At 29.6% G+C, this 15,176-nt stretch overlaps 2 protein-coding genes across 2 annotated transcripts; one reads left to right on the forward strand and one right to left on the reverse strand.

Moving 5' to 3' along the window:
• Positions 1-4,967: 4,967 nt before the first annotated feature.
• LOC126554271 (zinc finger MYM-type protein 1-like) lies at positions 4,968-7,863 on the reverse strand. The gene is made up of 6 exons (XM_050209360.1): positions 7,584-7,863; positions 7,118-7,291; positions 6,659-6,973; positions 6,509-6,601; positions 5,778-6,436; positions 4,968-5,021 (listed from the first exon to the last, which is right to left on the reverse strand). Exons 1-6 carry the CDS (start codon positions 7,861-7,863, stop codon positions 4,968-4,970), a joined length of 1,575 nt encoding a protein of 524 aa, XP_050065317.1.
• A 1,551-nt stretch (positions 7,864-9,414) lies between these two features.
• On the forward strand, positions 9,415-11,550 carry LOC126554272 (uncharacterized). Its single transcript, XM_050209361.1, has 5 exons — positions 9,415-9,825; positions 9,948-10,390; positions 10,595-10,991; positions 11,094-11,296; positions 11,391-11,550. Exons 1-5 carry the CDS (start codon positions 9,415-9,417, stop codon positions 11,548-11,550), a joined length of 1,614 nt encoding a protein of 537 aa, XP_050065318.1.
• The last annotated feature ends 3,626 nt before the right edge of the window (positions 11,551-15,176 follow it).

The following is a 15,176-nucleotide window of genomic DNA, read 5'->3' on the forward strand; positions in this document are numbered from 1 at the left end:
GTCAATGCTTATACGTGCATTAGCACAATCTGTAATTCGGATAGCAAATCTTAGACCAGATATAGATGATCTGTCACTTCTTCCCGTATTGCTGACAGCACCAACAGGTAAAGCTGCATATGGAATAAAAGGATTAACATTTAATTCCGCATTCAAACTACCATTGAATCAATTTGCCGGATTATTACCAAAGTTAAGTTCAGATATTTCAAATACACTACGTTGTCAGTTTGCCAATGTAAAACTTTTGATAATTGATGAAATTTCCATGGTTGGCATAAAAACACTGGGATATATTGATCAACGATTGAGGTCTATATTAAGAATAAATAAACCATTTGGTGACATAAATGTAATAGTGTTTGGCGATTTCTTTCAATTAGCACCGGTATTAGCAACACCATTGTACGATAGTTTTGAAGAAATATTGTCTAACTTTCCAAGTGCTGTAGAAATGTTATCGATTTGGGAAACATTCAAGTTTTATGAGTTGACTGAAATAATGCGCCAAAAAGATCACAAACAATTTGCAATAATGTTAACAAAGTTGGCCAGAGGACAGTTGGAGGAAGCTGATGTAAAATATTTCCAAAATCTTATAACCCACCTAGACATTACTTTTCAACCACAAGTAATGCATCTTTGGGCTACTAATAACGAAGTCGATGAAATGAACAAGAGAGTGCTTTACTCTATGAATCAAGTTAGTTTCATATCCGAAGCCATTGATACGTCTGCGAAACGATCGGATATTGAATCTGCCAAGAAACTGCCACGACAAAAGACTATGGGTTTAGCTTTAAGATTAGTTTTAAAAGAAACAGCTAAATACATGGTGATAGCTAACATTTCAACCGAAGACGGCATAGTGAACGGTGCAATCGGAGAACTCATGCAAATAAACAAAGGACAGACTGCAGGAGGTAAAGAAGTTACAAAAAGGGTTTGGATCAAGTTTGATGAGCCAGAGGTGGGGTCACTAACCAGACAGAAGATAAGAGACAAACTTAAACCCGAAGGCGAACACACAGATGATATGTGCAAGTGGACACCAATTGAAATCATAAAATTAGAATTTCAACTCGGTAATGCAGAGCACCATAAAGTAACTAGAATGCAATTGCCCTTAGTAGAAGCTTTGTCATTGACGGTACACAAAAGTCAAGGTGCCACATATCAATCTTTAGCATTTCATATACCTCTAAAACTCTTGAAGTGCAATATGTTATATGTAGGATGTAGTCGAGCAACTTCTGCTCAAGGTTTGCGTATAGATTACTTTCCTGCAAAGCCACCAAAACCTTCTGCAAAAGTTGAACATGAGATGTGCAGACTCAGGACACCAAGTTGTGCTCTTTTTCCGAGTTTTTCTAGAATTATGACACACAACATGCCACTCTCCTGCATGTCATACAATATAAGATCTTTAAAAAAATATGAAGCTCACATTAATGCGGATATCGTTCTTTTACAGTCTAAAATAATGTTCTTTCAAGAAACTGGTTCAAAATCATCTGACACATATACCATTAAGAACCATACTGAATGCTGTAGAATAGACAGTATACATGCAAATGGTAAAAGTGGTTCAATTTGTTTTGTCGGAGAATCCATTAATCATAAAGAAATAATCTGCAGCACAACATTGCTTCAAGATGAAAAGAAAAAGACACACTTAGAAGCAATTGAAGTTATCATTGAAAATATTACCGATATTGGGATATATTCATCGCCAAATTTTCCTGTACAGAAGCTTTGTGATTTCATTGAAACGGTAGCTTCCACCAAAAACAATGTTATCTTTATTGGTGATTTCAATATAAACTTCAACAAACCGCCAAAACAACTAGTTCAAATATTAAAACATTTCAATTACAAAATATTGGTTGTCGGTATTACTACAGATCACGGAACAACCATTGACAATGTCATTACAAATGTTGACATTGCGGCTTTGGTGTACGAGTCCCTCATAAGTGATCACAGACCTATTTTGGTTATGGACATAGATACTTTCAAGGAAATAGAAAAATATTCTGAGACTGTTGATGACCAAATTGTACAAGAAGAAGTCAAAAACAATTTTATTAAACCAAACGTTCCTGTAATCGATGGATTTCCTGTGGAAAAATCTAAAAATCGATTAAATCAACTAAGGTCCTGAATAATAATAACTTGGACGATATTGAGTTCATACAGGTTGATAGTGACACTATTTTGGTTCCAGAAACTAAAACTAATTCAACCAAAATAGTTGATTATAATATCATAATTAATGATATTCAATTTATTCAGGTCAATAGTAATACTCTCAAAGTTCCAGAAAATTGCAACATAAGGGCAGATTCATTATTAGAAACAATAAGTGATAATGCAACTGTGTCGAAAAATCCAAAAACAATAAAAATATCAAGTATTAAGAATAAAGTTGAAATAACAACTTGATGTTAGTACATTTTGTGGCTTTACTAACACTGATGGTGTATCATGTTATGCTAATTCTGTCATACAGGTTCTTTTTAATTGCCAATCTCTTGTAAATGAAATTCGCAATAATCAACTCGGACCAACACTTCAACATAGCCTACACGAATATACAAGTAATAGTGGATCATGTGATACTCGAACAATCAGAGAATATTTGGACAACGAGACAATATTATATGCTCTGCAACAGCAACAAGATTTTATAGAATTTTTAGAAGCACTTATGCACCGTAGTAGACCTACATTTGAATCTTTATTTGGATTTCAAGAATTGTATACCATTCGTTGCAATACTTGTAAACATACAACGGCCAACAATGCACCTACAAGTTTGATTCTACATTTTGAGATTCCACAGCACAGATCATAAACTTTGCAAACATTATTTTCAACAAATTAAAATGTTTGGAATACATTAGATGATTACAAATGCAATAATTGTAATAACATCGGAAGTTCTGAAGATAAACATCAGATAATAGTGGCAAATGAGTATATAGTAATTCAACTAAAACTATTTATTCCAACATTTGTAAATGGTCAATTTGTTCCCAACAAGATAACAGATCTAAAACTTAGTAGCGTACCCACCTCTATTTTGAAAATTGCTGGAGCACAATACAAAACTCAAGCTGCAATATTACATATGGGAGAAAACACGAGTTCTGGCCATTACATTGCATACCTGAGACAAGGAACTTCCAATTGGGTTTGCGCCAATGACACAATAGTTGCAGAAAAAAGATGGCCAAACAACAGCAAAGATGTATATGTTATCATTCTAAAAAGAATGTAAAAATATTTTCCAATTGGAAAAAAACAAAACATAACACAGCTAAAAATAAATTGTAAACTTAACCTGTAAGTATACAATATTACAATCTGACTGTTATTGGATTCAAAAAGGAACGTATAAACCGCCAACTATTCACTTACAATATATTATGTATGAGTTGCCAGTCCCAAGCCTGGATAAAAAGTGTGAGGGTGCTAACCTTATAATAATTTTTATTTTTAACATAAGCAGAAACCTAGATTTTATTTTTATTTAAATAATATCGAACTATATATTATTATCCACACTTCTGACCTTAATACCTTATACTATGTATGTTTGTATTTAATCCTCCAAATACAAACTACAATTTTAATTGTGCGGTCTTAAGATTATCAACATTCATTATGTATTCGCCTAGGATCATAACATATTTTAATAACTTATATAGTATCAGTTATACAGCAAAGCCTATCTTCCAGTGTTAAGTATTTAGATGACTTTAGCCTGTATAATAGATGTTATTTTCCATACATAATTTAAATTGTTTAGGACATTTTATTTTGTAATTTTGTGCGAAGTATATAATTATAATATACAGTGACAAATTTATTTATTCATAATACTTCATATTTTACATTGTACATTTAACTATGATACAACTCGAATACTAACAATTTATTGAATATATTATAATACATTAAAGGTAAAAAGTAAATACTTAAAAAGCCACTTACTATATATGTTAATACTAATTTATTACATTAAATTTGTTATTTTTTACAGATTCAAAATATTTAATCAATTTAAGGGTTGAAAGTATATGAATCTTTCAATTGCCTTCATTGGGTTTAACAGTGCAAACATTTTTATTAGTTGATATCGTTGATGTACTGTGAACTATGAATCTTATAAACAATTTGTCATTACTCAATGTGCTGTGTGATACAAAATTCTTACACAATTCTGTATCTATTGAACTTAGAATTTAAGAAATTTATTAATCCACTGTTATTTTTATAAAATATAAAAAAAAATCTTTTATTTAATGGTTTAATTTGAATTATTAATATTGTAAATAGTCCATAGTAATCAGGTCAAATTTATTTGGAATACCACTGTACTAAAGTCTACCAGTTGAGAAACTAATAACAATTTGTATTATAGTACACTGAGTATAACATCAGCTGAGCTTGGTTACACTATAATATGCATATTTGATGATAAAATTCAGCCATTAGTAATATCTAAACAATAAACAAAAAACATAATTATAAGTAAATATAAGTAATTTAATGTGATAGGTACTTATTAAACTTATATAATGAAATCTTTAAGAATGGCTCGTCTTGATGTTAATATGTAATTGTTACACAAGGAATCAACACGACGTCGAATCATATTAATTTAAAACGATTACAATTAATACATGGTTAATTCATAATAGAAATAAAATTTTAAAAACCGTAATCAACCAACAATGTCAACATACGGAATGTAAACAAAACATAAAATATCACAGATATAGATAAAGTTTATTATCTATACCAGCAGCTTCAGCTGTGCAAGGTTTATAGATAATAATCTATAAACCTTGGATGTGTACAATATTATATGTGATTATATGGTTTAGCAGGTATATCTATGATAATATTAGGTATTTTGAATTATCATAGATATTATCTATGTGAATTATAATAACTACCTACATGTAATGTTTTTGGAATAGTTGATTAACCATGCCAAATGCAAATGCGTCCTAATTGAAAAATAAAATATTTGTTTCAAAATAAAATATATGACAATATTTAATTATAATATATTATAGACTGACAAATCATCTCCGTTCAGAATCGTTTTTCGTATACAATGATACTTATCATTGCATTCAAATTTAATCTACCCTAGTCCGAGGTCCACCCCACCCCCTAATGTACAGCAGAGCGGTACCCACTTGCCCGCTTTTTTTACTTTATTCGATGTTACCGGTAACGATTTAGTCATATGACTAGCAAGATTTATCTTTTGTAATGGGCTTATATTAAACTTTAATCCCATATTAAGAACCATAACGTTTAATATGTAGATTAATTATTAATTTTTCACCTAAATTGTTTATCGGATTATGATCTTGATCAACTAATTGTATAGTTATTAAATCAATATTTGTTTTATTATATTTGTAATATATTAGATTAGTTTGAGATTGAATCAGCTTCGTCTCTATAATCTCAGTAGGGGAAAACTCATAAATTGGATGACTTGGCATATGGTTGTTGAATGATCCTTGATCTATATTACACAATACAAATACAATAAATGATTCAATTATTTTTTCGGTATCGATTTCTTGGAGCAGTTCGTATTCAATTGCAAGTACTGATAATGAAGATAATTTATCTTGCCTAATAGTCGATCGCTGCCAATTCTTTACCCTCTTTAAAATTGAAAATGATCTTTCGCCTTCGCACGAAGTCCCAAAAATCGATAAATATATTCTGAAAGCAATATTTACATTTGGGAAACTTGTTACCATTTTAGTATTTATTTGTTTTATTAGCATTTCATTGACAGACATTCCACTTTCTCGAAAACTCTTAAAAATTAAAAATTCATTTACAAATGCAGATTCCAAATCAGTTTTATAGGCTTCAACTAAATTATTTGCCTTTATTTTTATTTCTTCATCTTTCAAATTATCGTTGGTTAAAAAATTAAATCTTTCGTCTAATCTTAAATAAGCTTTTTTTCGTTTTTCCATTTCTACAATCAATTTGTCAATTATAACATAAAATGTTTGAATTTTGAATTTATCTCTAGCACTCATTTGATCTACAGCATCAATTGCACTACCATCATATACTGAGACTTTATATTTACGTTTTCTAGATTCTAATTCAGAATAATCCGACAAACCGGAAACTTTTATTTTTGCTTTTTCTTCAAATAAATCAAATTCTTCGGCGCTTCTCATATTTTTAAAATATGATAGAAGACTATTATAAAGGTTAAGATCTGTATAGATCTCAATACCAGGTGTTTGTAACGATTTGTTTACAATATTAACTTGTTGTAAAATGTCATTCCAAATAATGGACATGAGAACAGTTTCGAGACGATTAAGTTTTTTAACAAGAGACTTAGCTTCATTAACAGCAGTAGGAGGCTGTGTTTCTGATAATGAAATATCAATTAATGTTTGACGGATTTCTTCATAATTATGTGACAATGCTTAAGTCGCATCACTTCGAGCAGACCATCTTGTTTCAGATAGACTTTTTACTACAAAAACAGATTCTTTTATATTTTTTAAAATTATTGACCATCTTTGAGGCGATGCTGATAAAAACGTGTAAATTGATTGAACCACACTAAAAAATTTTATGGCTTAAGTACAACATTCAACAGTAACAGATCCTACTAAGTTTAAACTATGAGCGGCACAAGGAACCCACTCTGCTAATTTATTTATTTCACGAAAACGAGCTTGAACTCCTGAGTATATTCCACTCATATTACTGGCGTTATCATAAGACTGAGAACGGCATTTTGATATGCCAATATTGTTATCGTTGAGCATTTTATTTAATACATCAAAAAGATATTTACCATCATGCTGTTCGATAGGAACAAAACCAAGAAACCTCTCTACGACTTTTCCTCGACCAATGGTGGTGTAACGAATAATAATCGTTAATTGATCAATATGCGCTATATCAGGTGTCGAATCAATACTTATACCAAAATATTTTGTTTCTTTTATTTCAGAAATAATTTTCAAATTTAGAGTAGTAGCTAGAATGTTTATAAACTCGTTGTATATTGTAGATGACATATACGACACTTTTCCTTTACCTGGATTTCCAAACTTTTTTATGTGCTCTTCAAGAAAAGGATCAAAATTAGAAAGAAGTTCAAGGCAACCTAAATAATTACCATTTTTTGGACAGCCAAATATTTCCGAATCTCCTCTAAAAGCTAATCCTCTAGACGATAAAAATTTAATTACTGCTATAACTCGTTTTAAAACTTGAATCCAATACATTTTTTCGTTATTAAATTGATTTATTAACTCAATATCTAATTTTTTACATTTTTGAAGGTCTACCAATTTTTTTTATTGAATTAAAATGTTCTTTGGATTGTTCATGAGCTTCCATTTTTACGTTAATATTTTTCCAATCATCAAAACCACTTTCAAATTGATGCACAAATGTTGATTTCTCACTTATTTGCAAATGACGAAAAATTTTACAAACATAACAATACACCGATCCAGTAGATGGTGAATAAATCAACCACTCTCGATTTACACACTCACCATTTCCTAATGCTCGTGAAAAATATTCCTTTCTAAAATATCTTGTTTTTGTACCAAATTGTCTAGCAGATACAGTTAAATCTGCATCTACATTTTGAATAGGAATATTTTCAGAAAAATAAGAAATTAGATCAGAGTTAACTACCCAATGTGCGGGATCATTACTAAATTTTAAATGTATTAAGTTGGTTGGATTTGATTTAACTTTATCTGTGATAGATTCAGTTATAGCACTTGTATTTACATTTAAAGAAGTTGTCAACTTTGGTTCAGTTTTCATAGGCGATAATAACTTATTTTCAATTTTAGATTCCGGTGTAATAATGTTTATCAGTTCATTTTTATTTAACATTTTAATTTGGTTTGTACTTGTACCTACATTTGAATGATTTTGAGGTGTTATAAATTTACACATGGACCCTATTTGTTTACTGATAGATAAATCACGTTTTTCTTTTTTTTTCCTTTTATTAAAACCACTTTCATGCGTCCTTTTGTATCCATCGGACATTTTTATATTTCGTACTTCTATTCAAATAATGTAAACATAAACATTAACATTTAAATGAGTAAATAACTCTAAAATAATTTATTATTTTTATTCCATTTATAATTCTAAATTGTATTAAAATCATTATTATTTATATTCAAAATTAATGATAATAAATCTAAGTCTAATTCTTAATACTACCACAACCGCTTTTATATTAAACTATTTGGGCGTAGTCTCCAAAATCAACGTACGTTTCATGGTAAATAGGAAATTCGACTATAAGTTTCCATTTCATGTTTACTATGACCAATTATTTAATTTTAATCTTACCTTGCTAAATTTTATATAACCTTTCAAATCTGACATTGAAATGTAGAAGTCAATTACATTCTTTTAGATACAAATCACACTTGTTATTGCATTCTATTTTTTCGATTATGAAAAGACGTACCTAGGTCAATTTCAAATTTTATTCTAGTTTGTGTTTTAGCTGAACTGATTATTTTAGACTTAAGAGGAGGAGGAGTAGAAGTGGTTACATATATAAGAGACTCATCGATACAGTATATTCAGTATACTTTAACAGATTTTACAATCTAGACTTTTTTAATAAAATTAATTTAATTTTTTAAATAAAAAAAATATGTCCTGATACTCATTTAAAAGCGATGACGAGGAGTGGGTTGTAGTGTCCGAAGTAAGTAAAAAATTTTTTTTTTGTATTACAATATATATAATTTTTTTAATTAAAAGACATTTTTTTTAAAAAAAAATTATTAAATATTTTATGAAAAATTGATTTTGTAAACCGTCATCAGCTTATCGTCTATTTTAATTATAGGATAATATTGCAACAACATCTCAAAAAAAAGGTACATCGAAAAGGTTAGCTGTAAAACCGGAGAAGAAACCGGTATCGAAAAAGACGAAAAAGGTGAGTTATATAAATTTATGACATACTACGAAAACGGTGGCCACAGAAGTCCTAGGATTTGAAGAAAGAAAAAGGGGGAAAAAATGGTTTGATGAACAATGTAAAAAAGCGAATAATGAAAGAGATATTGCCCGAATAAAAATGCTAAAAGACCCAAGTGAGGAAAATAAGAGAGTACTATCGGCTAGACAAAGGGAAACTAAACAATTGTTTAGAAAAAAGAAAAGAGCATGGGAAAATTCTAGACTTGAAATAATAGAAAACAGCTATAAAAACAATGTAAGACTTTTTTTTGAAAAGGCGAATAAAATTAAGAATGGATTTAAGACAAAAGCAACAATTATAAAGGATGAAGAAGGATTACTAATAACGGATAAAAAAAGGCTGCAAACGAGTTCAGGAACATGTTTGAAACAATGCTGAACCAACCTACTCAAGTAGAAGTGGAAGAAAACCTCAACACGGTTGAACAGAGATTAGACGAACCCACGTTAGAAGAAGTAGAAAGGGCAGTAAATATGTTGAAAAATAGGAAATCACCAGGGGAAGACGCAATTGTTGCAGAACTACTGAAAGAAGGAGGAAAAGAACTAATGACACGACTGAAACGACTAGTAGATAATATATGGAAACAAGAAGAAATACCAGTAACATGGCACGTGTCAGTTCTATGCCCGGTTTACAAGAAAGGAGACGCTATGGTTTGCCAGAATTACAGAGGAATATCCTTACTAAACACTTGTTACAAATTAGTTTCGAACATCATACTGAACCGTATCAAGCCATACACAAGGGAAATAATAGGGGAATATCAGGTAGGTGTAGGTTTTACGTCAGGGAAATCTACAGTGGATCAAATCATACAATAAAACAAATAGTAGAGAAAAGTCACGAGTTCGACATAGAGGTGCATCTACTATTTGTTGATTTCAAACAGGCATATGACTCCGTAAATCGAGGTAGATTATGGAAAGCAATGACCCAACTCGGAATCCCTACAAAATTGGTGAGATTGATAAAGACATGTGTGCAAAAGTCCAAGTGTATAGTTAAGTTCAACGGAGAAATATCTGAAGATTTCTCAGTTGAAACAAGTCTTAGACAAGGAGATGCAATATCCCCCACATTATTTAACATAGCCCTAGAATCGGTAGTGAGAGAAGTACTTGATGATGATGTCACGGGCCTAAGAATTAGAGGAGGACACCAAATCACACTAGCTGCGTATGCTGATGACATAATAATTATGGGAGAAACCGAAGAGGACCTAAAACGGTCGGCAGAAAAACTAATAAGTAAGGGAAAAGAGATTGGACTACAAGTTAATGAAGGAAAAACGAAATACTTAATAGTATCACGTAGAGAACAAGTACAAAATTCGTTAGTAGTCGGTGGATTTACCTTCGAAAGGGTAACAAACTTTAAATACCTGGGAGTAGATGTTAACCAACAAGCAAACAGCCATGATGAGATTAAAAGGAGAATAACTGCAGGAAATAAGAGCTATTTTGCGCTCGTACCTATATTTAAATCAAGATAAATCTCCAAAAATACAAAAATAAGACTATATAAAGTACTCATTAGACCTATAGTATTGTATGCTTGTGGAGCATGGGCATCAACAAAGTCGGACGAGAAAAGATTACTACTATTTGAAAGGAAAATACTGCGAAGAATTTATGGACCCAAAAGAAACGAGGAAAATGTATATGAACGAAGAACTAATGCAGAATTAAGGGCAATGTTCAATGAGCCTAACATAGTGGGAATACTTAAAAGCAGACGAATAAGCTGGGCCGGGCATGTATGGAGAGCGGAGGGCCAAACAGTATATGATGTCACAATGTGGAAACCAAATAAAAAACGACCGATAGGAATGCCAAGACAGCGATGGACAGACCGGGTTAAAGAAGACCTCAAGCTCCTGGGGATTAGAGAAGAAGAACAACTGGCGAAGAATAGAGAATTGTGGAGAGGTGTAGTAGAAGCGGCGATGGACCTTCAAGGCCCGGAATAAGCATAAAAAAAAAAAAAAAAAACTACGAAAAAGTAAAAAAAATATAATTTAATTATTATTTTATAGAGCACTGCTATCTGTTATACAGACAAAATATTGGATTTAATAACAGATCCAACTATACCAACCAATGCAGAAAACACCTTGAATATAAAAAAGGATGATTGTTCATTAACGGTTAAGACACCTGTAGATAATACGGCTGTAGATTACTGGACTATAGCACATTATAAATGTGCTAAAATTGCTAATGTTGCTCTGAAAGATAGGTAATAATAATAATAATAATAATAATATATATATATATAACCAAAGTGAAATATTTATAATAAAATTTAATTTAACCTAACCTAACTTTTTTAGATGGAAGCATGCTGAATGCTCACTCAAAATATCTTTAACAGGACAGCATCCGGATGATTTAACTACAGCCATAGAAATGGTTACGCTCATTCAATCTGTTTTCGACAAAATGATACGACATCCCACCAAGAAGCTTCTCAGACACAGACCAAAAAAATAAACTTATAAAATGTATGTAATAGGATATGGTGTTGGATTAATTTTATAATATACTTTAATACAGGTTGAATCACAAATATTTACTTGCTTTATAACATGCAGAAGAGTTAAAAAAACAAAACAGTCAACTCATTTTTTAAATTATAAATAAAATGTATATTTTTATCAAAATTAGTCTATTTTTCAATGTGTATGTATTAGAATTTCTTCTTTTTTTATAACAATTTATTTTTTTTTTTTTTTGTAACAAAACATTGTAGGATTACATACAAAAACAATAAGCACATGCATTTTGAATGAACAAAGTTTGTTAAAATTATTTTAAACACAATTACATCTAAAGAAAACAACTTATTTTAATGCCACAAGGGCCAAGCTTTTTTCAAAATTAATATTTTGCATACATGTCATATTTTTAATTAAATATCTATATTAAAATTTTTTAATACATAGTTTATTAATTCTAGTAAATTTTTTTTATGGTTGTAATTCAAAAACTAATCACTGAAAATACTTGAAATTTTCACCAAATGTTAATGTCAGTGGTATCCGTATATAGTTAAATTTTCAAAAAATTTTGACTTTTTTTGAGTTATTTATAGACCACTGAAATTTTCGATTTTTTTGAGAAATTTTTTTTAAAGTGTCGATAAAAAATTTTTGGATGACCAAAAAGTTTTGAAAATTTAATACAAGGTTCCTTATGAGTTGCTTTTAATGTAGCTAAAAAAAATTAAAAATCGTTAGTCACAATTTTTTTTTATAAGCGTTTTTAGTTCAAATTTTTACGAAATCTGTCGAAAACGCGAAAATTTGCAAGTAATTTTGAAGTTGAAAAATCATAAAATTGTTTGTGTTCATAACTAAGGATTAAAATTATAACACTAAGTTTTCTATAAGTTCTCCTTCAAGTAGCTATAGAGAAAACTCATAACATCATTATAGGAAAAATTTTATGTGCGTTTGAATTTTAAATTTTTACGAAATAGCGTAACGACAACGATTTACCGCAAACGATTTTAAATATTTGTTATTATTCAAAAAGTATAAGTCGTAGATACTTGACAATTTTACCAGTAATTAAGATTGGCATTTTCTTTACATGATTTAATTTTCAAAATATTTTGAGTTTTTTGAGCTATTTATAGACAACTGAAATTTTCAATTTTTCTGAAAAATTTTTTTTGAAGTGTCGATAAAATATTTTTAGCCCTATCAAAATACTTGAAAATTGAATACAAAGTTCCTTATAAGTTATTCTTTTATAGTGTTTAAAAAATTATAAGAATACATAGGCACAATTTTTTTTATTAGCATTTGAAATACAAATATTGACAAAAATTCGTCAAAACCATGAATATTTGCAAATTATTTTGGAGTTGAAAATTCATAAAATTTGTTGTGTATATAACTAAGGATTAAAAATACAACACTAAGTTTTCTATAAGTTTCCCTTCAAGTATCTATAGAGAAAACTCATAACATCATTATAGATAAAATTTTATGTGCGTTTGAATTTTAAATTTTTACGAAATAGCGTAACGACAACGATTTATCCTCAAACGATTTTAAATATTTGTTATTATTCAAAAAGTATAAGTCGTAGATACTTGAAAATTTTACCAGTTATTAAGATTCGCGTTTTCTTTACGTGATTTAATTTTTAAAATATTTTGAATTTTTTTGAGCTATTTATAGACAACTGAAATTTTCAATTTTTCTGAAAATTGTTTTTTTATGTGTCGATAAAATCTTTTTGGCCCTATCAAAATACTTGAAAATGTAATACAAAGTTCCTCATAAGTTATTCTTATAGTGATTATAAAATTATAAGAATACATAGTCACAATTTTTTTTTATTAGCATTTGAAGTTCAAATATTAACGAAAATTCGTCAAAACTATGAATACTTGCAAATTATTTTGTAGGTATATTTCATAAAAATTTTTGTATAAGTAGCTAAGAGTTGAAAATTTAATACAAGGTTTTTCATAAGTTTAGCTTACAATTATTATAAAAGAACTTAAATTTTGTTGTATTCAGGCCATTAAAATATAAACCACCTTTTTCACCAACCACTAGAAATTATATCCTAGGCTGACAAATCATCTTCGTTCAGAATCGTTTTTTGTATACAATGATAACTGTCATTGGATTCAAATTTAACACTCCTATAATATATAATAATGATCCATACGGCACCTAATGTACAGCAGAGCGGTACTCACTTGCCCGCTTTTTTTTTGTATTATACCGAAATATAATAACTATGTATGCACTGTTAGTTACTTTCAGGATATATCAACCAGTAAAGTTTGTACTATTTACCTATTATCTAAGTATTGACTACAATATATTATGTCAATATGACAATCATAATTAAAGAACCGATGTTCTTAATTTAATATTCTCTTATATTCATTTCTATGAGTGTAATAATTTTAAATAAACAGTTACTTAAATAAATAAACAAGTTCACGCCAATATAGCTGTACATTATTAGACAGATAATAGCATAATGCGTGAATACAAAATCGACTTTTACGGGATCTACGCGCTACAAGAGTCGATAATATAATAACAACACACTCCCGGTGCTGTCTTGGCTATGCGTAATAAACACGGGGAAATGGGTGGAGCTAAAAGCCACTGCCGCTGCCGGAACTGTGAATAGCGCCATCTCTGGAGCGTTGCACACGTACATGTTTAGGTACGACGCATAGGCGCAGTTTCAGTTTTTGACTTGGGGGGGCGCTATCCACATATAAATCAAACAGACCCGTGGGGGGCTCTGCCCCCACACCCCCCACATATATTACTTGTACAATATACAACATAATATATTTAGAATTTTTATCAAAACCCCTTTCCTATTATGAATTGTTCTCACTACTATAATTTAACTGAAAAATACATATCCCTAAGACCCTAACACACATTTATAATTACTATAGGTAATAAAGAAATAACAAAATTACAAAATACTAATAAAAAAATCAATATTGATTTCATTTTCCTCATTTAATCTTAATAAACAGTTTTTTGCTACCTTCATTTCACATTTTATAGCGTCAATATCAATGTTCAATAACTCCTAAAAATTATTTAATAGTTTTAAAATATTTAATTCAATATATAACATGAAAATACATTTTATTTTTTATAGTTTTTTTCACTTACTTTATAATGTTCAATAAAACATGTGCTGTCATTAAAATTAAGTTTAAGGAAATTGTCTACTCCAATTGCTATATTCAGGCTTTCTGATGAAAATCTTTTTTCTAAGTTGGTAACTAGACTGTCAATTATTTGAAAGTAAATTGTTCTCCAGTGATCTTCCATGCCATTTTCCATTTGTTCAGTTTGAATATTTTCAGCACTAGTGGTAGTTGACAGATAAAAATCATTCAAATAACTGGGTTCTTTTCTTTTTCTTTTTGATCCTTATAATTGATTAATATTATATATATTAATTATATATAAAATTCTTTTTGAAATAAAGTAGCATTCGACTATAACTTCCTATTGAGTATAGTTGTAATGTCATATGATTCGGCAAACAATTTTACACTAGACCACACATCAGAAAAAGCAATGTTTGAACGTTTATCTTTTAATGTTTTTATG

Source organism: Aphis gossypii, unplaced genomic scaffold, assembly GCF_020184175.1.
Source record: "Aphis gossypii isolate Hap1 unplaced genomic scaffold, ASM2018417v2 Contig00458, whole genome shotgun sequence".
NCBI lineage: Eukaryota > Metazoa > Arthropoda > Insecta > Hemiptera > Aphididae > Aphis > Aphis gossypii.

Coding starts and splice junctions, on each gene's coding strand:
- LOC126554272 (XM_050209361.1), top strand. CDS start 9,415: ATGTTTGAAACAATGCTGAACCAACCTACTCAAGTAGAAGTGGAAGAA. Junction 10,391..10,594: donor AGAGAACAAGTACAAAATTC/GTTAGTAGTCGG, acceptor AGTACTCATTAG/ACCTATAGTATTGTATGCTT. Junction 11,297..11,390: donor AATGTTGCTCTGAAAGATAG/GTAATAATAATA, acceptor TAACTTTTTTAG/ATGGAAGCATGCTGAATGCT.
- LOC126554271 (XM_050209360.1), bottom strand. CDS start 7,863: ATGAAAACTGAACCAAAGTTGACAACTTCTTTAAATGTAAATACAAGT. Junction 7,292..7,583: donor TTCACGAGCATTAGGAAATG/GTGAGTGTGTAA, acceptor ATTGGATTCAAG/TTTTAAAACGAGTTATAGCA. Junction 6,974..7,117: donor AAAAAAGTTTGGAAATCCAG/GTAAAGGAAAAG, acceptor CACCTGATATAG/CGCATATTGATCAATTAACG.